Source organism: Simochromis diagramma, unplaced genomic scaffold (genome assembly GCF_900408965.1).
Source record: "Simochromis diagramma unplaced genomic scaffold, fSimDia1.1 OVJJ01000802.1, whole genome shotgun sequence".
Taxonomy (NCBI): Eukaryota; Metazoa; Chordata; class Actinopteri; order Cichliformes; family Cichlidae; genus Simochromis; species Simochromis diagramma.
In genome coordinates, this window is record NW_024387492.1 from 11527520 (window position 1) to 11553742 (window position 26223).

At 43.4% G+C, this 26223-nt stretch overlaps 1 protein-coding gene across 6 annotated transcripts in view; it reads right to left on the minus strand.

The window, feature by feature from the left end:
- Positions 1 to 26223, minus strand: part of syne1a (spectrin repeat containing, nuclear envelope 1a) — a 123410-nt gene that overhangs the window by 2510 nt on the left and 94677 nt on the right. For 4 of the 6 annotated variants that reach the window (XM_040017770.1, XM_040017773.1, XM_040017772.1 and 1 more), the window contains 49 exons: positions 24627 to 24818; positions 23834 to 23965; positions 23568 to 23668; positions 23271 to 23421; positions 22947 to 23075; positions 22637 to 22810; positions 22254 to 22469; positions 22044 to 22145; positions 21802 to 21921; positions 21516 to 21716; positions 21241 to 21414; positions 20983 to 21114; positions 20693 to 20889; positions 20444 to 20576; positions 19851 to 20033; positions 19613 to 19762; positions 19349 to 19525; positions 19113 to 19268; positions 18868 to 19023; positions 18609 to 18779; positions 18397 to 18530; positions 18093 to 18297; positions 17162 to 17344; positions 16912 to 17058; positions 16655 to 16809; positions 15575 to 15722; positions 15359 to 15453; positions 15023 to 15257; positions 14573 to 14767; positions 13269 to 13394; positions 11939 to 12094; positions 11549 to 11707; positions 11169 to 11335; positions 8281 to 8443; positions 7490 to 7677; positions 7145 to 7295; positions 6503 to 6685; positions 6223 to 6360; positions 5887 to 6078; positions 5054 to 5372; positions 4423 to 4491; positions 3933 to 4066; positions 3311 to 3437; positions 3022 to 3233; positions 2559 to 2765; positions 1978 to 2106; positions 1405 to 1659; positions 1164 to 1238; positions 575 to 633 (listed from right to left, as the gene is read on the minus strand). In XM_040017770.1, coding sequence (XP_039873704.1) covers positions 575 to 633; positions 1164 to 1238; positions 1405 to 1659; positions 1978 to 2106; positions 2559 to 2765; positions 3022 to 3233; positions 3311 to 3437; positions 3933 to 4066; positions 4423 to 4491; positions 5054 to 5372; positions 5887 to 6078; positions 6223 to 6360; positions 6503 to 6685; positions 7145 to 7295; positions 7490 to 7677; positions 8281 to 8443; positions 11169 to 11335; positions 11549 to 11707; positions 11939 to 12094; positions 13269 to 13394; positions 14573 to 14767; positions 15023 to 15257; positions 15359 to 15453; positions 15575 to 15722; positions 16655 to 16809; positions 16912 to 17058; positions 17162 to 17344; positions 18093 to 18297; positions 18397 to 18530; positions 18609 to 18779; positions 18868 to 19023; positions 19113 to 19268; positions 19349 to 19525; positions 19613 to 19762; positions 19851 to 20033; positions 20444 to 20576; positions 20693 to 20889; positions 20983 to 21114; positions 21241 to 21414; positions 21516 to 21716; positions 21802 to 21921; positions 22044 to 22145; positions 22254 to 22469; positions 22637 to 22810; positions 22947 to 23075; positions 23271 to 23421; positions 23568 to 23668; positions 23834 to 23965; positions 24627 to 24818 — 7853 coding nt within the window. Of the gene's footprint in view, positions 1 to 574; positions 634 to 1163; positions 1239 to 1404; positions 1660 to 1977; positions 2107 to 2558; positions 2766 to 3021; positions 3234 to 3310; positions 3438 to 3932; positions 4067 to 4422; positions 4492 to 5053; positions 5373 to 5886; positions 6079 to 6222; positions 6361 to 6502; positions 6686 to 7144; positions 7296 to 7489; positions 7678 to 8280; positions 8444 to 9629; positions 11146 to 11168; positions 11336 to 11548; positions 11708 to 11938; positions 12095 to 13268; positions 13395 to 14572; positions 14768 to 15022; positions 15258 to 15358; positions 15454 to 15574; positions 15723 to 16654; positions 16810 to 16911; positions 17059 to 17161; positions 17345 to 18092; positions 18298 to 18396; positions 18531 to 18608; positions 18780 to 18867; positions 19024 to 19112; positions 19269 to 19348; positions 19526 to 19612; positions 19763 to 19850; positions 20034 to 20443; positions 20577 to 20692; positions 20890 to 20982; positions 21115 to 21240; positions 21415 to 21515; positions 21717 to 21801; positions 21922 to 22043; positions 22146 to 22253; positions 22470 to 22636; positions 22811 to 22946; positions 23076 to 23270; positions 23422 to 23567; positions 23669 to 23833; positions 23966 to 24626; positions 24819 to 26223 lie in introns of those variants that run through there. The other 2 variants (XM_040017771.1, XM_040017774.1) reach the window with 2 other exon arrangements.

Sequence of the window (26223 nt, forward strand, 5' to 3'; positions counted from 1 at the left end):
CTGGAAAGGAAACGGAGGAGAAAATGGGAGTTAACGTGGAAGGAAGACCAGGAGTTAATGCATCATATCCTGTTGGAAAACTATGAAGGGAATGAAAGAGGAAGGAAAACAAAAAAGAAAAACAGAGCTAAAGGCATGACCGCTGGGGTGTGGGTGGGTAGGTGGGGACAGTGGGGCTCAGAGAGTGCCATCTAGTGGGCGAGGAGCGTACTACAAAGTCAGAAGAAGCAAAATGTGTGAAGGCAATACTTCATGATGCCATTCAAAAAGCAGCAGGGCAAAGAGAAGCAGTGAAAAAAAAAACATTTAAAGGAGAAGGGGAGCGGCCTGATGGAGGCGATTCCCCTCTCGTTTAAGAGCCGACAACATGGTCTCGAGAATAAGGGAAGATCATGGAACGCCGGGTTTAAACCTCAAAGCAGCGGATCACAAACGCTGCAATCGAAATACTATGATAAATCTGCCAAATCTTTGACGAGGTGATTGTGCCTAACTGAGTTAATAAAAATCATGCTTGTTGGAAAGGTTTGGTTCCACCATCATCCCAAGTTTCTAGAGTCCAGGAGAGAGGTACCTGTGGCGCGGGCTGCTCTCAGGGTGTCCTGGGTGGGCCTGACTACTTTTGCCTCGGGGCTGAACCAGATAATGAGCAGGGAGGGGTAAAAGAAAGAAAACAATGTTTCAGTCAAAGGCAAATAAAGACAAAGCCTCAGATGAGAATAAAAACAACATAAAGAGAGCCATAACATTGCTAGAGAAATCATCATCAATAACCAAAGAGCAGCAGCGTAATCAATGACGGTGATTGACTTTTAGAACCAAGAAATCTGGCTTCTCAAAACTAAATCCAGAAAGGTCAAGCCCAAAAAAAACCTCACACGATTAAATGTTTTAGCTGTCATTTACAATAAAAGTTAATATTCAGGTATTTGCACATAAATTAAAAATTACAGAAACGAAAAGCCAGGTTTTCTTGTGAGTTTTTTTGCAGATCATTATGATGTGGGGCAGCAAAAACATCTCAAAAAAAGGGAGATGGGAGGGGTCAACTACATTTTCTTCCACAAACATGTTAGCAGAGCAAAAAAACCCCAAAAAAGACAAGTGGAAGGTAATGTGAGCTCAGCCCTCTCCCTTCTGGACATTATGAAGAGAGACATTACCAATCGTTTACGGGTCTGGCTGGTCACATCTGAACCAGGTGCTGCAGATCTGCTAACAGGCAACGGCGAGCAATCCTGAAAACACACCAAAACAACAACATTCGCTCTGATGTTCAGATCTACAACAAACTAATGCCACTAAAGAACTAATGAGCACTCAGTATCATAGAATAGAATTCAACTTAATTGTCATTCCAAATGTCACAAGTACAAGGCATATTTGCAATAATATATATCTGACCTGCTCTGCATCCATGGCCCCCAGTCTCCTCTCCAGCCCCTCCAGATCTGAGTTGACCTCCCTCTGGAGCAGCCTTAGCCTGTTCCAGATCACGTGAACCTTCTCCTGGGCCTCCAGACACTCGTTGCCCTGAGCCTGGGTCCGCTCTGAGGTCTGGGCCAGACTCTGAGGTTTAATGTTGACCAGCAGCTGAGCTGACAGCTCCTGAAGGGACGACACCTTCTGCTGCGAGTCCAGCAGCTCGCACTTGATTTGCTGCAGAACAATAAAGCAGACAGAGGAGTCACCCACACATTAGGAAGAAATTAAGACCTATTGTGCCTCCTTCAGCTTGTTATTTCTAAATAAATCAGACAACTTCTAGTTTTCTGTCTCCTCTGACTGTGTTATATAAAAAATTTGGGGGCATCTGCACGAAAGGTGCTACAAGTCTGAACAAATCGACCAAGACACGGAGTCACATGTGCCCACTTTGTGAAGTAACACTGATCAGTGTAAAAAGGTAAAACAGTCGTATGAAACTCACACCAGGTTAGTCTACTACACACAGAGGCGGTTTTAAGAGAGACATACCATAAGTGTTTTATGATGAGCTCGTAACGTTTCGCGATTTGCTTTTTGGGGGATGGGAACCACCTCGTTCCTCCTGCGGTCAATGTTCTCCAACCATAGCAGCAGACCGTGACTCATCTCATGGAACTCCTGACAAATATAAAGGCAAGGCAAGGCAAATTTATTTGTATAGCACAATTCAACAACAAGGTGATTCAAAGTGCAGTCTTATCAGTTGTTTTTGTTAAGGCTGTCTCTCATGCCCAGTTTCGCAAAAGGAGGAAATAAAAGACTTTTCAATAACAAGATAATTGGTATTTTATTTATATATTTTTTAATATATTTAATATATGTGTGTCATATTGTCATGGGGGGGGGGGGGAGTCTTGAATTTGTTGGATAGGTCATTGAAGAAGCGATAGGCATCCAGGTGAAAAGAGATTGGCAGAACAGGCAGCGGGTCAGAATTGAACCCAGGCTCCTGCAGTTGGCTCTAAGACACATGGCTCCCTGCTCAACCACTGCAGCACCGGATATTTTTACTGCTGTAAATTTGTGGAGCTTAAAAGTGGGCTACCAAAGTTAGTGTGTGCTTTTAATACCTGGCACTGCATCAGTGCCCTCTGCAGCTCCTCCCTCCAGTCCTCCAGTGAGGCGCCGAGCCGGTCCCAGCGCGAATTCATCTCCTTCAGCCTGTCCCTCAGCTCCCACGCCTCCTCAGAGTCGGGCTCTGATTGGAGGAAGTCAGCACTGCTCAGGTTGATGGACAGGACCTCTGACTTGTGAGCATCCATCCCCTTCTGCAGCTCCTGTATGGAAGAGAGGTGATTAATTATAGAGTGCTGGAGCAATGAGCCAGGCATCAGAGAGAGGAAGCTGAGAAAGATGTATTTATAGCATAGTGACATGCTGCTTTCTAGTAATCGAAAACTAGTGGAAATACCTAAATGTGAGTGTTTGGGGAAGGAGGAAAATGTCAGCACACTGCACTGGAAGTTTGACAGGTGACTAAATAACCACAGATTTGTTGGACTTTCTGCAACGCTTCACTCTGCATGCACCCACCTTGAGCTTCTTGATTCTCTGCTGGATGGTGTGTATGTCAGTGCTGAGATCGAGGCCTCGCAGTTGGCTGAGTTCAGCCTCCGAGTGACCGAGCCAAGCCCTCAAGGTCTGCAGATCTGAGATCAGCTGCTGCCACTGCTGCAGGTTCTGTTTGTGTTTGTGCTTCTCACTTAGAGACTGAGCCTCGATCAGCTCCCAGCGCTCAATCACACCTGGAGGGAAAACAAATGATGGAACCACAGCCCACACAGTATCTGCAGTGTGTATGTGTGTGTTTGTGTTTACTGACCGGCGCTCTGTGTGTCTGTGTTGGTAGGGTTGGTGAGTCCCGGCATCTCATCCTCATCTTCGGTCAGCTCTCCTTCTGCTCTCTTCACTGCGTCTATGCTGCTGCGACACTCTCCCATCAGACGCATCTGTGAGGAGAACATGAGCCACATGGCATTTACTGCATTTACATCACGCTTTAAAAACCTTTGTTTAAGAATAAGAAGAGAATTAGGGATAAAAATCCTGCATGTAGCAAGATGCAATCCATTCTAAAGTAACACTGATCATGATTAACTATTACATCACTACTGGACTTTAGTTGGGTTTTTTAGGGCATTTAATCTATCATTAAGATCCAAATGTATGATCTAAACCTTCATATGACAATGTTATAGTTTTTACCATTCATTGTTTGTGTCAGTCTAGTGGTTAAACTATTTCCCTAATGTGCAGAAGATCCCTGCTTTGAGAGCAGAAGGGAACACAAATCCCTGGGAGGCTTTGTGTCAGTGCAAAAGTCTGCACACCCATCTGCTGCTGTGACCCCCTTTAAACAAGGGAGCAGCTGAAAGAAGCTACTACTGCTGCTATTCATCATTTATGTTGCTTTAAGACATCAAACAAACACGAGGAAGACTCACGTAGCCCATGTAAGTGGAGTCCACATCGGGGCTGACCCGGTTGGCAGTGGCTTCTCTCTGCTGGAGGTGATACCGCCCTGCGTCCAAAGCCTGGTCCAGCTGCCTGAGACTGACCTCCAGCTGGCCTGGCTCACCTGCACAAAAAGCACAAGCAGATCTACATAAACAGAGAAGTAAAAGTTTCAATAACACAAATCTTTATTAGCATGCTTGTGGTGTTGAATGGGGCTGAAATGGCATGCATTAGTCTGAAACGCAACATACCGGCAAGCCATCGCAAACAAGAGCTCAGTTTTATGATATTAGATGTGACACAAATGTGGACGCACAATACTAAAAATGCGGTGGTTATTACAGTGAGTGAAAACTCATGCCTGCATGCAGCTATACAAAGATTTATCTAGATGGTTGGACATCCAGCCTGTTTAAAAAACAAAACCAAGCGTGATTTAGTTGACGGCATGCGCTTCTAACTCGTGCTGTTTCCTACCAGAGGATGATTTCAGTGTTTTCTCTGTCAGTTTTATATAGGCCTCTGGGCTCTCTGGGATAACTACATCTGGGAAGAGACATACAACAGACACTACTTACAATGCACACACGACTCTGAGGGATCTCTGAGGGATCTCTGTCTTCGATTGAATTAAGTCTTTAACTATTTAACAATGAATTTGTAGTGATTCCAATGACAAGTGTTTACGTGTGAGCTCATTTTGTGCTTTTCTTATTTATAAAAAATATTATAGGTTGTGTTCTTGCCTGCAGACAAATGTCACATGTTAAGCTGCTCTGCTGTGCACTAATTTAAGACTGCCTTTGTGTCCCCTGTCACAAATAAAAAAAAAAAACATGGTACTTTCTAGATATTTATTTATTTTTATTACACTGAATTTAATTGACATAATTGAATCTTTATTAATTTTTCACATCCACCCCTCTGCTGACAGGGCAAATGTGTGATGTCATCCATGCTGTTACTGCAAAACTTTAAACTATTTATTCTATTATAGTCCTATCCTATCCTATTATATGTATATGTGTATATATGTACTTAAGCAAGTCCATCAAAACTGTTTATTTCTGGGAAATGTTAAATCAAGCTAATCATCCATCAGACCAACCTGATAGTGCTGTGGCAGCCGTCCTCATATACTCATCCTCGTCCTCTTGCCCTTGGCTTCTTTCCCCATTGCCTCGTCCTGAGGGGCTCTCCAGGTCTCTGCTCAGATCGTAGTCGTGGTCCCACTCTAACGGGATGGAGTCCACGCTGGCCGGGGTGTCTCTGCCTGAGCGGTCGGCCCGGACGAGAGCCACGGTGCCCGAGGCTGGACGCGCTGATGTCCGGGGCAAAGAGGAGTCGCTCCACTGCATTTCAGAGAGGTCTCCTCCATCCTCCATGTCCAGCTCTCTGTCTGAACCGTCGAGCTCATCGTCTGCAAGCTGAGTGAGACAGGCGAGACAAGAGATATAGTTAATGTTGCAATTTCAAACTAAAACATGACAGAGTGCAGTTTCTAAGGACTAGGTAGGTGAGCATGTGTATTGAAATGTTGACATCCTAATAATCATGCTCAGTGTCTTTGTCCGGCATGTTTACACCATGTCAGGAGTGTGAAGGTGTGTTTATTTTAACATCTTCAGGTCCTGGAAATAAGCAGAAGTGCAACTTGTAAATACAAGAAAACTAAAAACAAAGGAAGTTGCCACTGCAATGAGAGTTCATGCTTCATTTCTGACATTTCAATAGGACATGTTTTTCACATTAATCAGAATTTGCTTCATAAAAACACATCTGCTTGCACTTTCATTCAGACTGTTTGCCGCGTACCCGTTGACTCAAATCTGCCCTGAAAGCTTTCTGCATGTGGGGTAGAAAATTCTTCACCTGCTCCTAAATATTGTCGTTAGATGATATTCAGAAATTCGGCAGGCTAGCTTTCTTATTTTTACTTACAGGGAGTCGTGTGAGTTTCTTGTAGTATCTGTCCACTCGTCCGAAGACCTCCTGACAGTATCTTTGCAGCTCCTCCAGCTCCTCTTCGATGACAGCTGCATCCAGAGGTTCACTCTTCTCAATCAGAGCATCCCCCTGCCTGAACACCAGCTCGATCTTCCCCGTGTTCAGGTAGATCTCCTGCTGAAACGCCTGTTGAGAAACACGTTTTTTTTTTTTTTAAATTTACCCAAAATTAACTAGACACGTCAAAAGCAGTTCTCAAGTATTGTGATTTCATCAAACAAGAGAGAAAAGACAATAGTATGCTGCCATGCACTCAAAAAATCGTCTTACCCTGAGCTGTTTGATTTTGGCCTGTACGTCACACTCGGAGAAGTGCTCTATGTTGGTGAGCTGCAGGTCCATCTCAGTCAGCCACACCAGGATGCTGTCACGTGCAGTCTCAAACTCCTCCCTCTGGCTGATGAAGTGCTGTGACAGACAAACAGCCATGCTTTATGATTTCAGATTTTGGATATTTGTTTTCAATAAAGCCAGTGCCCAGAGAAAGAAAAGAAATAAGCTCAATGGCAAGGGTGATTTCAAAAACCTCACTGTCCTCAAAGAAAGCTACCTTTAGCCTGCGTATGACTGCAGCCACCCTCTTCTGCAGGTTGTCCCATCGCCTGTTCCCATCGTGCACCATTTCCCTGAGACGGCAGGAGGAGTCTGTGCGGTTTTCCCGGGCCAGACGACGATACTGCTTGTTGATGAGCTCTAGCTGGGTCAGGCACTCCTGCACCTGACGCTGGAAAGCCTGCAACACACATAAGTCCAGAGGAAAACGGATATATATTACACTACACAAATACACAAAGATTACAGATGGTTATAATGGTTATATATGGTTTAAGTTCAGATGATATATCGAAAATAACAACTCTGAAAAGCGAAAGTCGCTGCAGTCGGCTAAAGATTTGATTCAAAAATAAACTTTGAATCAAAATCCTTAAAAAATTCTCTGTTCAGCCACAAGTAGGACAGTTGGCGAAGGCTCAGGCAAGTCAGCTAGCAGGAATGTGCACGTGCACAGTGACAGACAGCAGCAGCTGAGCAGACCAGAGCAAACGAGTTTCTGCAATGTGACACTCTTCTTACTTCTGTCTCGATCTTCTCACATTTATCACTGTATTTTAACTGTATAAACACATGCAACTTGTGCAGCCGAGGCTGACCTTTACTCTTTGTTGTGGGAATAAATGTTAAATATGCAAACCTCAAACTTCTTGAGCTCCTCTTTAGCGACGGTATAGAGAACTCCAGAGGAATTAGGCAGGGCTGCTGTTTTTTCTGAGGTCTTGAGCCAATCCTCAAACCTGCCGTAATCATCCAGGAACTTCTGCCACAACCTCCAAGTTTCTTCAATCCTGCAGAGAAACAAGTTACAGTATGAGGGAGGTTGAACGAGCTCACTAAATGTTCTGAAATCAATATATGTCACTGTATTACTTGTATCAGAGGTGACAGCAAATTGTCATGATTCTGAAGCTGATTGAGGATTTGTTTGAATTTCAACACCAGTGCAGAATCTTGTTGCAAATTAGGCAGAAGATGCACTGACTTGAGCCTCCTCTCCATGGACATGGCGCAGATGTTCCTCCAGCGTCGGTCCAGCCCTCTGGTGGCCTGCTGGATGGAGTCGCACTCCGTCTCAGTCGAGCAGGCATCGCAGTCGTGCAGCAGGACTTCGCACAGGTTCAACACCGACGCCACGCCTGTGCTGTGTTTCTCTATGTCCCTTTGCAGCTCCTGGAGAACATTCAGAATAATTACTTGATTTTCAGGACCCATCTCATAAAGTTTTCTGAGAGAAAGCAAGCTCCTCTGGCACCATAAATTCATTCAGATAAGAATCAGCCCTCCTGGCAAACTACAGTAAATCCACGTGTAAGGTAAGTATGTCTCTGGAAGAGGAACGAGGTTAGTGGGGTCCCAGGATCCAGACCAGATTTAGAGAAGCGTCTTGGCAGGAGGAAGTCTATTGACACCTACAGAGCACTGAACGTAAACAAACAGCTAGAGTCATGCTTTGATTTCCTCATGTGCTTCTGTGTCATTTTCCACCAACTTGCTTTGAGTCATACGGTCCTGCTATAATTAAGTCTTTGCAGAAAAAGACACACATTATACATATCTGCTTCAATGTGTTTGCAAAGGTGCTTATACATCTGAGCATTGCACTGTAGGTTTGTAAGACCAATGCCTACCACATGCTGGCCAAGTTCTGTAAATTCAAACAAAGGATGAGCACTTGTTTTCTTTATTCTGTTTTTTTTTTTATTACCTAAAAGGCCCGTGAACACATCAGTAAATTAGCCTAGTAAAATTTACGCGTGTGTGTCTGGTTCCCACCTGCTGTTGGCTGAGCTTCCTCTGAATCTCCTGGTCATCACAGGTGTCGTAGACGATGGGCTTGGACAGCTCGGTCTCAATGTGAGCGAGCCATGACCGAAGGCTGCTCATGTTTTTATCCAACTGCTGTACCGCCACCAGGGTTTCCCTCAGCTTCTTCACCCTGGAACAAAGTCAGAGAAGAGGTCAGTGTCAGTACTGGTACGACTGTAAACTGTAAATAAGGGAAATCTAACGGTTTGCTCAGGTGGGTGACAGCATATAATATAAATAATTAAAAAAAACAGAATATAAAGGGATATGGTGGTAAATTACACAAGCAGGCTTTAAAGAAGGAACTAACCAACCTTAGCATAATAGACTAAATCGAGTGTTATTTCACATGTGAGCAGATTCGAAGCCCATATGACAGCTGGGGACCATTTTGGATCTGTAAGTTCCAGACATTTTCAAACACTGACCCCTGCAATCTAGTGCTGTATATTAGGTGGCATCCAACTACAAGTTTTGTTCAGCAAGTGCAACATTCAGCACCTCACCCTGCAAAGCAATGCAACCCTGTCTGTATGTCACCCCACGGACGCAGTAAGAACGAGCGGCCGCTCTTTGTTGCATAAACATACCGAGGCCCATAATGTTCTAAAAATAGATGCATTTAGCAAGTCTCCTCCACCTCATATAAAGTCCATTATTACACGACTGGCTGCACTGGGGTATGCAACCTGCAGCTGGATTTTGCTTTGCATGGGGTGCTGCATGATATCAGTTGCACACCACATCTCCACTTCTTAAACCTACCGTCACACTTGAAATACTATAGGATAAAACAGCTTGACTTTTTACATCACAGGGAAATAAAGTGAAGAGCTTTACAAGTAATCCTCATCAATGACAGACTGCAAATAATTCAAATAGGTAAACATTTGTTTAACTTGCTTTTTGTATGTGTTTGCACAGCTTCACTGCTTCCGTTCGGGCCAGATCAGATGTGAGCCAACAAATGATGCTGCTCTCACATGAACACCAACACACAACTGTCTTTTTGTTTTTAGCCTCCTCCTGAAAAATACCTAGCCTAGCTAACTAGCTAAGACTTAAAAAATATTATTAGCACAAATTAAACCGGATGTGCACTCATGAAGCTAAAATACTTGGGGCAACAAAAACCTCTATATTAGGCACTAATGACCTAATTAAAATATTATTTATATGCACTTCTACAAACGGTAGCAGGAGTATGTTAAAAATGCAACATAATGCATATGATTTACAAGAGAAAACAACATTTTTGAAAAAAAAATATAAATATAAAATATAAATTGTAATATAAATTCTTAAGGTCATCCTGCCTGCTGACATCGCAGTCGCAATCCAGCAAATCCTCCTCGCTCGAGCATCCTTCCATATTATCCGTACCCAAATCCAAAACCATGGGGGTGCGGGATTCCTAAAGACAATCTTAACCTTAGGAAGTGTCAGTCCGAACGCTCTGTTTCGTCTCTGAGCAGCACATGGGACTTTCTCTCAACTCTGCGTGCACAGAGTGGGAGGGCCAGCAGGTAGTGGCAGGGTGGCACAACTGTGACTTATCAACTGTTGCTCTCCAAGGTTAAAAAAAGAGAAGCTCCAACAGATATGTGTGTGTGTGCTCAAGTGCGAGTGGAGTGACAAGTGCTGCTGTTTCTAAAAAGAGACTTATAGTCAGAGGCATGTGCTGCAGAGCTGGACTGTGCTGGAATATCAGACACACAGAGGGAGTGTGAACAGCAGTAAGGACTGTAAACTTTGCGCTTGTACACGCAACTCGATGGACAATAGGACAATAGTAATAAAACATGGCTTCCACTGAAAAGACAAAATCCAAAGACTATGAAAATGTTAACTTACAACACATTCTGCTCAGTCTGTGAGAGGAACAAGGTCACTCTTCGTGTTTTGTTTTAGCAAAGGAAGGATATAAGAAACAAAGAGTCTGCAGCTGTCTGTGTGAGGTTAGAAAGAGTTCTCCTTTTCCTCCCTCCCCCAGTACAGTCCCAGAGGGGAACTGCCGGAAGACAGCAGACCGGGGCAGCTAGAGGCAAAGTTTGGGCCAGGTCACTTTCAATTCACTAATCCTACGTTGCTTACAGTTCTAGTTTCAGCGTGCATTTTTTAGTACCTTTCATATCAGCACTGAAACATAGTGGAGGAGTGATGAGGAATGTGACCTCTCTCTCAGCTTCACTAAATGAATGCCCCACTGATGCTGGTAAGGAAATTCCTCAGCAGCACTGTGGGAAAATTAATTCCCCACAGGCTCCACAGGCTCCAGTTCAACTAGTACCTCCTTGTTCCCACTAGGGGCCAGATTTACCACAGCATTAAACTGGGTTTTGGCGTAAAAACTGTACTTTTGGTATTTACACAAAAACACATAACAAGCTTGAGTGAAAGCAATGGGAACTGATCCTGTTGCATGTATTTTTAGGACTTCCTTTCTTTAGGGGCAAAATATAGGAAGGAGAACATATAAATCATGCAAACTGATTTACTAACATTTGTAACACTTTTGCAATTTACTAATTGCACTGATATTTAAAAAAAAAAAAGCATGTCTTATTTTTTTGCAATTGATATTGAAATGACAACAGCACAACTTCTATAAATCACCAATAAAACTAACCACACCTATGGGTGCTATTTAGGGACTGTACTCACATGCTAGTTTGCCCCATTTAGTAAATCCGGCCTGCTTCTTATCAGCATTAAAAAACATTTAATTCAACATAATGTCCTGGTATTGTCCTGACACTGAAAACTGTTCAAACTTTAAGACAGCTTGGGAAACCTTTACTATTTAACTTTGTGGTTTGGACATGGACCCTTCCTTTCAAGTCTCGTACACCCACCTGGCTGCAATGAGATCCAGCAGGTGTTGCCAGCGCTCGCTGACTTTGTTGAGTTTGTGCTGGATTTCCGTCGCCTTGCTGTCTTGGCTGGCCCTGGCCAGACGCTCACCCATAACCTGCAGCTGCTGCTTGTTCTCCTGAGCGACACTGATCTCCTCCTGGTAGTCCTGGTGTGCAAACATACATGAGGTTAACACAGTGAGGACTACAGCGGTTCAGTGCTGTAGTTTAGCTGTATTTTAGTAAGTCAAGACTGGCCATTTTCAGACTTCAAAACAAGCCAGACTCAACTCTTTCATTTGTCTGTACTCGATACTTCTGTATCAAAGCATACTCTTTAGTAGTTTCTTTACAAGTGCATTAGACTGTTTTGAAATTACCTTGCGCAGCTTTTCAATCATCTCATCGATACTGATGTCCCCATTCTGAGAGACTTTGCTCTCCATCTGTGTGAGCCACTCACACAGTTCCTTATTCTTCTCATTGAACACAGCCCACTCATTCAACTTCTCGCTCACCTGCTGCCTGCGCAGGGAAAGCTGAGGGGACACGGGTGGAGACAGGGACAAGAGAAGGGGTGAGAGTGAGAATATGTGACAAAAGCAGTATCAAAAGTGAGCATATCAAGAGAAAGAATATAACTGGTGGAAGATGAATTAAATAGAAATTAATAGGATTTTAAAAACAGAAACCAGACTGGCGCAAAGTCCTTAAAAAAAAGACACAAAAAAATGGCAGACACAACAATGTGTGTGTTTGCGTGGATGTACCTGGTGGCAGACCTCCTCCCACTGGCGCTGTAGCAGCTGGAGGCGTTCTTGTAGAACTGTGATGTCATCAGCACTCACCACGCCCTCCAAAGAGTCTCTCAGCAGGAATAAGGAAGTAAGGTCATCGGTCCAGCCCTCCACGCTGCTCTCCAGCTCCTACATCCATGACAATGAGAAATTAAGTAGGAAAAAAGAAGCAAGGCAAGCAGTCCCCACGTTCAAATGTAAAGACAGGAGCGAGCCTGTCGAGAGGGTTGATTAAAGCAGGAAAAACCACAGAGCATGCCTGCTGAAGCTGAGCTGCAGCACCTGCATCCCCCGAAACACTAAGAAAATGCAAAACAGCAAAGTGACAATGAATGTTAGAGGAAGGCGCGGTGCCAAATGCTATGATTCGACGTTTGTTTTCTGTAAATCCCTAAAATAACAGCAGCACATTATATTCAATGCAAAAAACAGCTACATTCAAGGCTAATAGCAGATAAGGTAACAGAGGCATCCAACCTTGCATCTCCTCCTCCGTCATTGTGACGGTTTTGCTGTGCTGTAATCATTTGCAGACCCAGAGCATGTCTCCATTACGCAACTCACACACACACAAAAAGGAAGCACGCACACACACACACACAGGGATGCTCTCTCTCTGTCTATTGCGCACGCACCCTCTCTCTCTCTCTCGTTCTCTTTCCCCACCCCCTTTCTCCTCAGCTGATTCTATGTGCAGCTACTCACACGGTCCTCCTCCTCCTCCACCTCCTCCCCCGAGGAGCAGCCGAGGACGTGTGATGCATGAAACATGACTGCATACACTATTGGGTGGAGATGAAGTAAAAGAAAAAAGAAAAAAAAAGAAAGATAGGGCCTGGGTCAAATTAAAAAAGTCTTTAAATTAATAAAGGGTCACTTAAAAACAACAACAAAACAAAACAAAAAAAAAGTTTTGTAAATGACATGTCAAAGGAAAATAAAGCTACCCTGACTACCGCACACAAGGTCACGCAATCAGACAGCAGACTGATAGAAAAGGGCGTTTTTTCTGTTTCTTTTTTCTTTTTTTTGTTCCTGCTCCGTCTGTTTGTCCGTTTATCCCCGCAGATAGATTAAAGAGGTAACGAGAGGACATGCCCGAGTTTGTTGATGTGTGAATGTTTAGACAGAGAGAGAGAGGGGGGATGTGACTGATGAGAAACAGCCAGTAGGATGGAGAGTGGAGAGGATCTACATATCAACACTTTCAGTAAAGCATTAAGCTAAAACCGAAAAATGAAGAATATTTAAAAGAGTGTGTATGTGTGTGCGAGAAAGAGAGAAAGTATCATATTCGCCTCACCTTGCATCTGATTTGCTCTGAGTGCAGCTCCTCATGGTGGTCAGGCAGAGGCACAGACAGCTTTCTCTTGAAGGCCCTCAGCTTCTCCAAAGACACATCTATGCCCTTCTCACATCGCTCCCAGTTCTATGCAAGCACACGCACAGTAAGAATTAGAGCAGAAACCCCCCCCCCCGGACACACACACACATAACACACACACACTGATTGCAGACCTTCCCATTTACAGGGAAGTTGCTGTGTGTTCTTCTTGCAGCCATAGCAATGGCATCGCAAGCAGTAAAATGCAGAATACACAATTACAGACTAACAAGGACACACATCACAAGGCTGAAGTCAGACCACATCACTTACAAATGGCCCACTTAGCTCTGAAGCTCTCAAGTAGCAGCTCGAGAAAGAGTGATACAGCATAAACAGCTCTCTAACAAAAAAACAGGGAGGTTCTGCTCCAGAGGACGTGGATTACAGCTATTTTTAGAGACTAAACAGCAGTCCAGTTTAGGATAAAACATTACAGTATTTGGTAAGCAGTGGAGAAAGGCAGCATACCTGAAGCAAGAGTCACAGTAAGAGAAGAGCCAAAACAAGACTAGAAATGCTACAGCAGCTGATTAAGAGCAAACCAGGGAAGACAACACAGATCACAGGGGAAAGAGTGTATGACGAAGACCTTCAATGAAAGAGCCAAAACCCCGGATGTGTCTTTAAACTGCGTCACTTAGTCCCGTTTTAAACAGGGCACTATCACAGCCTCTAAAATCCACCTCGCTGGGTTCAAATCATTACAGCTCACTGCAGTGTCTGCAGTCTGTGTGCGTGCCTGTATGTGTGTGTCTGTGTTTGCCCTGGGCTGGCACTTTTTTTTTTAAATCTTGGTGCCATTTTGTGGTGCTTGAGCCTGAGTGTGTGAGCAGAGAGGCTCAGCTATTTATATAAGGACAGAAGAGTGCTCCATCTCTGCACTTCGCTTCTTTTCAGGCCTTAAGGTGCAACGCTGCATAATTAATGTGACAACCTGGCTCCACTGTCCTATATGTACAACTGGGCATGCTCAATAAAGGCTCAGACGGGCCAATGCCCTTCAGCACCCTTCACAGCACCTTTCTACACTGCAGTATGTGGGAGACATGGCTTAGCCTACGTACAAGAAAGACTTGACGTTGTAAAAAACTAACTGCTGTAAAATCACTGTAACAATAACACTCAGGAAAACATGAACCAGATGGTGCTAGCAATCACGAGAGCAGGAAAAGAAAAGTATACTTTATGAAGATTAGTTATTCTCGAAGCTGGCGTCTGACCTTCAGTAAGCCCTGCAGCTGCCTCCTCTGCTGGTCCAGGCGATGGTGGGCATGCCTCCACCTCTCCTGAATCTCCATCAGCTCAGTCTGCAGTGTGGACTCCGCCTTGGCGTCCGCTGACAGCAGCAGACTCCTGCCGGCCTCTACGGTGAGGATGTAGCCTCCTTGCTGCCGCTGAAGCACGCGCTCCCTCAGCTGAAGCAGCAGACATGAGGCAGAGAGTTTTGTTATCAGATCAGGATTTTGATGTTTTTAGGTTAATTTAGTGCCCAATTAAGCTTTGCAGTTTGAAGAGTGAAAGGCTCAGGCTATAAAGTTTGTTTTTACAGTCTTTTTTTTTTTTTTTTACAGATTTCAAAAGAAAATTTTAAAATATCAGTACAAAGTTAGTATAAAAAGCAAAAGAGAAGATTTAAGTAATGAGGCTGTAAATGTCTTGCTGAAGCTTACCTGTATCTGATCTAGCAGGTTTCTGGCCTGCTGCAGAGCCACTGGTTCTCCTGGCTGATGCACATCTGGATCACGGGTCACTTCCTGTAGCCATCGGAGCAGCTTCTCTGCCATCTCCCGGTAGTTCTGCCACTGCCGAACCAGACTATCGATGATGCCTCGCCGCTGTTGTGCCCGCCTCACCACACCTTGCCACTGATTGCTCAGCAAAGCCAATTTTACACTGAAGTCGTAACTGTTAGCATGGCAAGAGAAAGAAAAGCGTGTTAGCGTCCCTCTGGCCTTAATTTCCCTGAAACTCCTAAAGAGATTTAGCAATTGTCTGCGTGCTTTTACCTCTTATCAACTTGTCCTTGGTCCAACAAACGATGCCCGTCACTTATGATGGAGTAAAGAATCTGCTGTCTGCTGAACATTTCTGCCTGGAACAACTGCACATGCACACATATGAATCAATAAAACACTGCACGCAATCAAAGAAAACGCTAAACAGTATAGCAGCAATCCTTTAATGTCACACAAATAAGCTGATATATACAGACAACCACTGACCTCATGGTCTCTCTGCTGCTCCAGCAGACTCTGGTAGTTGCCTGAGATCTCAGCACCTAGCTTCTTCTCAGTCTGAGTCAGGAAATCCATCCAGGCCTCACACTTCTCAAGGAAACTCTGCTGCTGGAGCAACACCGACTGCAGTTTACTGGAGACGAATAGAGCCCTCATTAGAGACATTTACATCACCACAAAGAAGATCACTATAGCACTGTGTAGTCACAACTCTGCATGTTTCTACTATTAAATTCATCAAACATTTACAGTTTTCTATTGATTTTTTATGATATGGCAGGTTGTAATCTAGCATAAGTGAAGGACACATCTCTATCAGTGTCAGTGTAGCATCTTTTCCTTTTTATCAGCTTCGTTATTAAAAGTGTATGACTTTTGGGACCTTTTGTTCGTTCCATGAATCAACATTATTATGGATTTCAGATGTTTTCCAGGTAAGCCACTTATTTAATAATGACTAAGTGACTAGTTAAAGACTTAAATAAACAGTTAATAAATGACTAACTGTGAAGTCAGACAGTATAAACATCTCAAGTTCAACAGTCTGAATAAAAAGACTTCGCCCATGTTTGTTACGTCCCCTTCAAACATGCACTCCTTTCGATAATATAACTTTGTTTGAACTGGTTGGCGTCATGTCTAAATGCTCGCTCTGGTCACTTTTGAGAGCGAACTCATCAGGTTGGTTCTACATTTACAGATCACTTTAAACAGCATGCACGTGTCACATGTCTCAGAATGCCCAGAATGCAATAACATGAGAAAAAACACTCTAGCACACTTGTATCCGTCTGCCATGCTGTAACAATGAAGTTCTGACCCCTTGTATTTTATGCCCAGTGGCAAATATTTTGTATGTATCAGAGTTCATATCAAAGAAGCATGAACCTAAAAAGACAAATGCCAAAATGCTTTCAGTAAGACACTGATGAGCTCAGCCATGTTAGGGGTTTCCCACTGAAGTTGTACTGTATAAAAAAGGATCCCCCACAGCAGGTAGTTTGATTTGGCAGAGGTTTAAATTGGAGTCCCTTCCTGAGGCAACCAAAGGGGTATTTTTGGTACCTGAACCTCTCGGTGAGGTGAGCAGAGTGAGTGGCCCAGGCTCTGTTGAGACTTTGAAGCCGTTTAATGTCTCTGTCACTGACTGGTATTCTGTACACCATCTCATTAACACGTTCCAAGTCTGGAGATAGACTGCTCAGCTTCAACAGGTGACCCTGGAAAAGTATTATGTAAGTTAGAGGACACGCGACACATAAAAATATAATGTTAAATAACACATTAAAAACAAATCTTCTAATGTGGACCATTCTTAATACCTTGAGTTTTTCTATACGCGTCTGGACCACATTAAGGTCGGGTGAACCCACTGGGTCCGAATCCTTCAACACTTCCTCAGCCTCCTCAGCCATGCAGATCAGCTTGTCTAGCTGCTCTCTGAAAACCCCACACGTCACAGATCCACACTAGAGACAGACAGGTGATACCGTGTAAATACAAACTCAATGGATTACCAATCGCATACCTTTCTTTAAGGTGTCTTTTTTCTTCTAGTTCCCACAACCCTACCTGCAATACATCCTGTTGCCTGTGCAGGGCGTGCTCTAGTGCTGCTAGGCGATGAGTGAGCGACAAATGGTCGGACTGAAGGGATGCCGCAGAGGAGGAGTCGACTTGGCTCCTCAGTTGTTCTCCCAGTGCTTGCAGCTGCTGGAGGGACTGCTGCACCGCGTCTTGGTCACAAAGGCAATCCTGCAATAATTCAGGAATAATTTTCAGGAAGAGAGAGAAAGAAGCTAGGAATCACTGAATGCCTGCGCACACACATCAGGCATACAAGAATTTATAACCAAAACTGGTAATTTCCCAAAATGTGTTGGGTTTTTATTTGTGGTATTTGGAAGGATTGGAATTTTTGGAAACTAAAGTATCATTTGCCACTGACTACAACAAGTTTGAGTGAGCAATAAAAGTGAAGAAACTCTTAAACAGAGTGTAAGCAGCTCTGAATTCTTAACTTTGTCTGGCAGTGGTTTGCATCAGTGATCCGCAGTAAAAAATAAAAACAGTCGGCTTACAGTATTAAGACTGTGTGTCTCTAGACATGCCCCAGTACGGTCCTACAAACCCAGCATGACACCGGGGGAGACCCCTGTAGTGTAAATCAGGGGCCTGTCTTTCCCTTTGCAGTCTCCTTTGAAAAGGCTTTTGTTAGTTGTGTCATGAATCTACATTCAAGCGGACAAAAGGACAGGGTGGTATTCTGCAGTGCGGATAGAAGCTTTGAGAGCCGTCACAGTGAGCTGACAAGCAGTTTAGGAGCTTATTCCCAAATTCCTCAGAAAGGAGATTGAGGGATAGCAGGAGGAATCCTCTGATATATTCTAAGCCACAGAATATGTGGATGCAGTATTAACCTAATGCTAAGCTCAGGCATTGGACGATAACTACAGAAGAGAATGTTTAACATGTCGTGCTCCAGTGTCTCATCTCTGCTTACATTGCAGTCCTTAATCCAGGCACTGCTTTCGTCTTCAGTTATCTCCCTGTCAGTGGCGCTCCTCAGAAGTCGATCAGCACGTTCTTCCTGTTTGTGGACTGCAGTCACGCACTGGCTGTACAGTGACCTGTAGCGCTGCCACAGTCCGAGCAAGGACTTACTGGTCCTTAGCTGCTCTGAGATCTGCTCTAGCAGAAGATTCCACCTGAGGGAGAAAATTTTAAAAAGTGTTATATTCTGAAATCAACTGAGGGTATAGTTGATATTTAAGACTGAAGTCACTCAGAGATGAGTTGTTTGTTACCTGATGTTGACGTCCCGGAGAGCTTTGTTGAGCGTTTCCGCCACCGACGGGTGGCACTCCGTTAGCAGCTGGTGAGTTATGGAGCCAAACTTCCTCAAACTACTTTCCTGTTTATCCATCTCCTCCTGAAGGCTCTAAATGGCACAGGTACCCACAATGAATAAAAACTAGCCACAAATAACAGCGTGCGGTTTATTTTCTGCACTTCTCACCTCTAGACTCTCCACCTGCTGCTGCACGGCCTCCAGAGACCCATTAAGGAGACGTAGCCTGGACACAGAATAACGCCCCTCCATCAGGTAGCCATTTATCTCCTCTGAAGCTCGCCGGTACAACGTCCACTGCTCCAGCACCGACCGCAGGCTCACTTTCATCTGACTTATCTGATAGGAAAAGTGGGAGACGAAATACGTAAGTGTGGGAAAATTCAGAAACCATCTAAAAGTGACATCAGAGATGTGAGAAGCTCACCATGTGGTCCAAATGAGCCCAGGACTGGTTTAGTCCTTTAAGAGTTTCCTTTACCACACAGCAAGCTGCTCCTTTCTTATCCTGGATGAGAGCATTTCCTCGTTCCTCTGCTTTCTCTAGATCCTTCTCTTTTTCCTTCACTAATTCTTCCAACTCCTGTGAAAACAACTTTATTTATTTTAAGCTCATTATTTAAAGAACAAAAACAAAAAAACAAACAGATTTTTGCGTGAGTGTGGTCCTACCTGACAGTCTTTGAGTGCACTCTGCACCGATGCTACATCCTCTATCCTCTGTCTCTTCTTCAATTTCTCCTCCTGTACTGTGAGCCAGGTTTTCAGTGCCTGAACTCCATTTTCATGCTCCAACCAACCTTCCACAAGTCCTTCTAAAAGCTGAATCTAAAATACAGAACATTGTGGAGTGGTTAAGTGACTCGAAAATGGTGAAGAGCAGCTTTTAAGTACACTTTGAGGGCTACCTTTTCCGCAATGAGCCCCTGCAGTATCTGCCATCTTCTGTTCATAGCTCCTAGCTTCTCAGCAAAGTCCGTTTTGTCACTGCGCTTTCCCTCCACATCCTGACTGCTGATCTGCAGCACTGACTGGTTTACAAAGTCCACAGTCAGCTGCTTACACGTCAGATCTATACGAAAGCCCTGTGAAATTAAGAAGACGCATCATGAGACAGATGATGGGGAGCAAAAATATCAATCCAAGGACCGGTGGCATGAAAACCTCTGTACCTTATACTTCTGTAAGTAGTCCTGTACCACCGCTGAGCCCACAGCTGCCATGATCTTGTCCTGATCTTCCTCTATGATGTTCTCCATGAGCGAGATCCAGCTCATCAGCTCTGTGATGGCATGCCGTGATGCTAACTTCTCCATCTGCAGCTGAGGAAAGGAGAAAGAAGAAAAGAAGTTAGAGATGTCCAAAAAGTTATGATAAATATTGACTTTGTAACAGCTGCTTTTCTCAAACCTGGTGGAGCTTCTCTTGTACTACAGGGATACGAGTCAGCAGCTCAGCCCACTGAGTGTCGACTTGGCCCAGCGCTGTCCTCAGGCCAGCCGTGTCCACCCTTTTTAGTCTCAGAAGCTGGTTACCTGTGCTCAGCACTGACGAGCGCAAAGACGACTTAGCGTCCACCTCTTTGGAAAACTCCTACAAGAAAGAGAAAAACAGGAGTTGGATTTCACACTTACATTTGTTAACTTTACGTCATTAATAGGTGTGTGACACATTTTTGCTGCTGATGTAGACATAAGCATTATTAATTATTCTTTTTACAGCAGCACAAGGGATGGGAAGAAAAAGTAAAATAGAGATACATTAGAAAAATAAAAATAAGACAAATAGTGTACAAAAAAAACCCCAAACACTATAGTATGTAAAAATGGTCACTATTTACAGTAAAATGCACAGATTTTTTTCTATATGTACATAAATTACAGTGGGAGTAATAATGTATATGCATGTATTTTTAAACAGGGTGTTGGTATTAAACAGTTTGACTGCTGTCAGGATGGAGGACCTGAGTTAATGTTGACAGCCCTAATAAAACCACAACTAACCAGGAAGGCACAGAGGTGGTCTCTGACAGTCTCCAGCTCCTGAGGAACGGTCACCGACTGGGTCGTCCAGAACTCCAGTCTGTCCAGAGCCGACTGCAGCCAGTGGCTCAGCTCTGCTGACTCACTCTGGTACCTGAGATTTACAAACACACAGACTTAGAGGATACTTTCAACATCATTCAGGCTCTAAGTGTCACAAACAGGGTTGCTGAGAGACCAAGAGAGAGGACTGTAACCACAGACCCTTACCTGGTCCAATGTTTGAGTGTCGAATCAAGGCGGTGCAGCTCCTTGTTGACCTTAGTGGTGGAGGAGAGCCAGTGCTCTCCCAGCTGTGTCAGCTGGTTCTCCAAGTCTGAGCAACCAACAGACAGAAAAAGCTTCTTGCCCTCCTCTAGTACCTGATAGAGTTGGGGCTGGTGCTCAGTCAGGCTGGCTTTAAGTCGCTTTAAGAAAGAGGATGGAACAGATAAATAATCAGTTTATTTAAAAAAGCATATCTGACTACAGCTTTCTGTAAAGTGTGCAAAGACATTCACCTGGTAGAGGCTGATCCTTTCGGTTAGCCTCTCTTCCGTCTCCTCTACCAGACCCACAGTGGGGATGCTACACTCCACCGCCTCCAGCTGTCTGCACAGAGCCTGATAGTCCTCCACGAGTCTGCTCCATGACTGTGAGAGCGAAAGGAAAGTGTATGCTATTTATTTTCATTTTCTAAACCACAAACCACTGCTCTTTGGGATTAAACTGAATAAGACTGCAGTTACTTTTAACCAATAGCTCATTATTATTCCTACCTCCAGAATCCCCTCCAGCTCCACTCCTCTTCTATGGGCCTGTTTGAGCACACTGTGGGCTAAAGCCATGGTCTCTTCCAGGGTTTGACTTTCCCTCTGAGACACCAAACCAGACACTTTACTGAAAAATGTCTGGGTGAGTATCATATGGCATTCCAGACCCTGGAAAAACTCCTGTATTAAAAAGAAAAAAACAACATTTTAAATCCGATTGTACAGTAGAAAAGATAACTAAAACCAATTAAAAAGTTACAAAATCAAAGCCCCCTCCTTACTTTGTGTTTGTCTAGTAACATCTGAACCTCTATGACTGAAGCCACTGTCATCTTTTGGTCAGCAGCCATCTTGTCCTGAGCGGTGTCCACCAGGTCATTAAGGTCGTGCAGTGCAGCTTCATACTGAGCCTTCAGAGACAAACCATGGTTCAAACTACTCCGTCTGGAGCCCACCATGAGCACCAACTCCTCGTATGCATCCTAAAAAGACAAATTAATATGTGAAACAGTCCCTGTTACAGTGCTGGAGCATTATGATCACAGTGTAACAGAATGAAAGTATTACTTGTAGTTTGAGTAGCTCCTGATTGGATGATGAGTCTGATTGGAGTCCCTCTGCTTTCGTCTTCAGCTCAGTAACTTTCTGCTCAAATTCCTTCAGGCTGTCTTCCACTTCTGATAATGTCTGTAGAAAATGCAACATATTTACTATAAAATCTGTTTGTAAAAACTCCCTTTAGCATATTAAATCTGCATCTTAAATATGCATCTAATTCTTGTGTATTTGCTGCTGGTGCGCATACATACCTCTATCTGTTTGGATGCAGGTCTGTCTGCAGTTCCGGCCATCTTATGTAGCAACTGGTGTTTGCTTTCAGTCAGGGCTGTGAACAGCAACCGCAGTTCATTCTGGCAAAAATAACACAAACAAAGTCGGGGAATAAGAACAATGATGTTGTAACATCAATAAGATGCTTCACAACCCAAGTTTCCAGTAAAACTATTCAGCTTTAACACCTGGAAAGCTGAATGTTCCTGCAGCCTGTCCCTCATGGCGTCACAGTGCTGTTCCAATGCAGAGTCCAGCAGGCCCATCCTCTCCTGCAGGCCCTCTAGCGTGTCTTCCATCAGAGCTCGCTCTTCACCTCCACACAGCCTGTCCAATCCACCACCCAGCAGATCTCTGCAATTTTTCACTTCTCTGGTCATCTCCTTCAGCTGTTTATTCAAACCCTATACAGGGGAGCCAAACTCAGTTAGTATTATTTTATATTAAAACCTTGAACTCAAGTAAGACAAAAGCTTTTTGTTAATGCTCGAGAACAGCTAGTACTTTTCCTCCTGCTGCGATTTATATGTCAGACTATTTAACATCTTTATTGCTGTTTGTCTTCTCCTACCTCCAAATGTGTGAGCTGTGTCTCTGTGTCCTCAGAGAGCAGCACAGGACCAGCGAGCAGCTGATTCTCAGCAGCATCTAACCAGGACGAGGCAGCTGATACTGCAGCATAGAGGTCCTGCTGGATTGTTGCCCCCCCTAAAGATGCTGCAAGCTTACTCTCACTGCCCGCTGCCTGTGAGGGGCAAAAAGATTATGCACTTGATATTTTGAAAGGCATGACTAAAAATAGTTTTGTATTACTGGTTAAAAACATTTTTTATTTTGAGAAACACAAAAGAGAGATTAACATGAGAAAATGTTTGCTTCACCTCCTCTGTGATTCTTTCTAAAGTCTGGCTGCAGGCCTCAAACGAAGCTCTAGGAGAGCAAGAGTCCTGGCTGGTAGCCTCACCTCTGAACACCACGCTGGGACTGGACAGACGGGACCGGTGGAGGACCTGCACACAAAGAACGAAATATGAGAAAGCTCAAGGTCACACTGGCAGCATGCATAACAATAAAAGTGTGAAATTTCATCAGTGGAAGAAACAGTATGAACACAAACTTCTAGCTTCTAGTAAGCACATTTATTTAAAGAGTTTTAAAACCATTTAATGCATAAAATAAAAATGCACAGTTTCTAGCATGTATACCGGGCTAAGCTGGTCTTGCTCCAGGGAGTTCAAGGAGAGCTGCAGCTTTGTGTTCTGATCATTATTTAGGTTTTCCCATCTCTGTCTCAACTGCTCCAGAGGAGACAAGGTCTCATTCTCCAGCAGCACTCCACCAGGCACAGACACCTCACTGCAGGAAGGAGAGGACGTCATTAGAGAGCAAGGCAACGCAAAAGCTGTGTCGTGATCAAAATCCCGACTGGAAAAAACAAAATACTCACAATTTTTAAATGTTTTAAGGACGTAAATTATTTTTCAAGATCTTTGATAAAATACCTGTCCCCATTGGGTGTGGTTTGTTGGCCGAGTAACTCCTCTCCAACGCTGGCTACAGACTTGAGCAGCTTCCTCTGTTCAGCGACGTGCTCCTGAAGCTCCTACAAAATATATTACACTTGTGTTCGATTTTATCTATATGAAATATGCACTTTCTTTTTGCAGTGGATTCTAATAAAAGGGAAGTAATAATTACAAATTGCATATGAAACAGTCAGCTTAGGTCTTTCAAATATATATTAGAGTATAAAAGAGCTTCCTCTTACCTTCTGTCGACGCAGGTTGTCGTGTTGCTGCTGCGTGCGTGTTGACCGGGCCTGAGAGAGCCAGTCCTGAACGTTAGGACTCTGGGACAGAGACGAATCTGGCTCACTGTCCTCCTGCTCTTGCAGTGAACCCTGGGACAAAGATGGACATTAGGTATAAGATGTAATTTTGGAATAAGAGCATTTAACAGCTGCCGATTTTTAGTAAGCAGAAATAAATATGCCCAACAGCCTAACATATATCTATGATATTTATCATTAAATTATTTTGAGAATGGTAAAGATGAACTAATATTTATTCATCAGAGATTGCTGCAAGCATGTACCTAGAAAGCTTCACTAGCCTTCTGATTTATTATACAGTGATTAAATATCTGAGGATTAATGTGAACAACCAAAAGGGCATGTTAAAGGAGACCAGGAGCGAAAATGCAAAGTGAAACTTTCATGTTGTGTCCTCAGAAACGCACCTGATCGAATACATTTAGTGTTTACATCTGATGAGTCAGCATCCTTTTGTCTAAGCGCCATTGTGAGACACACAGCTGTTGCTGTTTCACAGTGGAAAACAGTGGACTTTTATGAAAGCGCATGAATTAGCCTTTAGTACTTTTTGCACAATGCTAGCATTGACGTCGCAGGCCAATTCAACATAATGCAGCAGAGCAAAAGAAAAGACAAAGAAGCATGGAGGAAGGAAAGCTGGGAAGTGAAAATACACTGGGGTGTGGAGGGTTGATGCAGCCATGAATGTTGAGACAGTAAAGAAATAACATATGACTGCTGATCTCACCTGTATGTCAACTTGTTTGTCCTGCAGCATCTGCTGCAGCTCTAGCAGGCTGTCTTTGAGGGAGCGCAGTTTCAGGGTGAGCTGCTCCGCCTCGCCTTTGGTTTCAGCCCGGCCCTCCAACAACAAGCTCTCGCTATGGACGGATAGCTCTGATAGGTACGACACCTTCTGTTCGATCTCATACAGCATATTCTATTAAAAAAACAGGATTACAGTTGATCAAGCATTAGCATTTCTCATAGGTTTAAGCTGCTCTCCTCAGCTCCCAGATTAGTTTCTTAATAGAAACAGTTTTAAAGAGTCTTCCCTTTTAGACTAAAAGTCCAGAGAGAGCTTGAAAAGGCCAACAATTGTAATGAAGTGAAGAGAGGCGGTAGTTTGTATTCTCTAAGCTTGTATTCTCTTCTTTCACACAGGGAAAGAAGGGCCCTCGGTAGAGATGGGAGGTGATCATGTGCAGAGAATTTTCCACAACAATACAGTGCGCCTCTTATCCCTTAGTTTGTAGCGTCACTCTGTCATTCAGGAGGCAGGCAAAGAAACTGGTTTATCTCCACTTCTGCAAAAACCTCCATAGTGCATTTTAATTAAAATTCTCAAACACCAGTTACAACGTTTTGCAGGTTTTTTTCTTTTGATGAACAGACCGAGTAAACAACATAATAGAAACTGCTATGATGATGCAATTAAAGCTCAAAGTTTAAAGTTAGGAAAGCATTCGATTGAGAACAGACTGAAGACATATTATATGTGAGTAGTTTTTAAGCTGCTTACATTGTGGTGTGCAGGCATTTAAATAAACAGAGTGGGTTAAGTAAGTTCAACAAAATACTTTCCTAAGGTCTCTCCATATCATACCACATTTAAAAGACGATTAACCAGAAAACTGAAATTTTAAGACCCAATTTTTTATCATTATTTAATCTGGACATGAAGCTCAGCATGGTCCAGACCTTTATATGTGCAGACCACACAAAGCATATGTGAACTACAGTTTAATCAGCTTACTGTCTCCCAGCTGCTACAGACACACTCTTTAAAACACTGACTCTCTGCCTGGGGGACAGAGCGAGTATTATAACTTCTAAGAAGCCTATTATGGAGCATCACAAGGCAAATATGTAAACATCTCACAGCTCACATGTAATATGAATGTAGAATATGTGCAACATGAATATTTTAGCATCTAGGCTCTGCCGTAAATCCCCACAAGAAAATATTGAGTTTGACACAGCAGGGAGTTAGATGTGACAGTATTTTTAACATAATAACTCCCCTCCCCACAAAAATTAAATCATGAGCCTGACATGCAGAAAATTCCTAGGGGGCAAATCAAGTAGGACAGAGTATCTAATGGTGACAAATAAGAAAGAACCATGAATTATAAATTTAAACTAAAAGATTGAAAAGCTAGAAGATCTCCAGGGCAACAGGATGGAGGAAATATTGGATGAAATGTTTGAGATATTTGATATAGTACAACAACATGTAGACAGAAGTTAAAAACAATTATTTTTAAACTCTAAGTACGAATATATCACTTATATATATATATATACACCTTTAATAATAATGGACACTAAGATTTTAGTTTTAA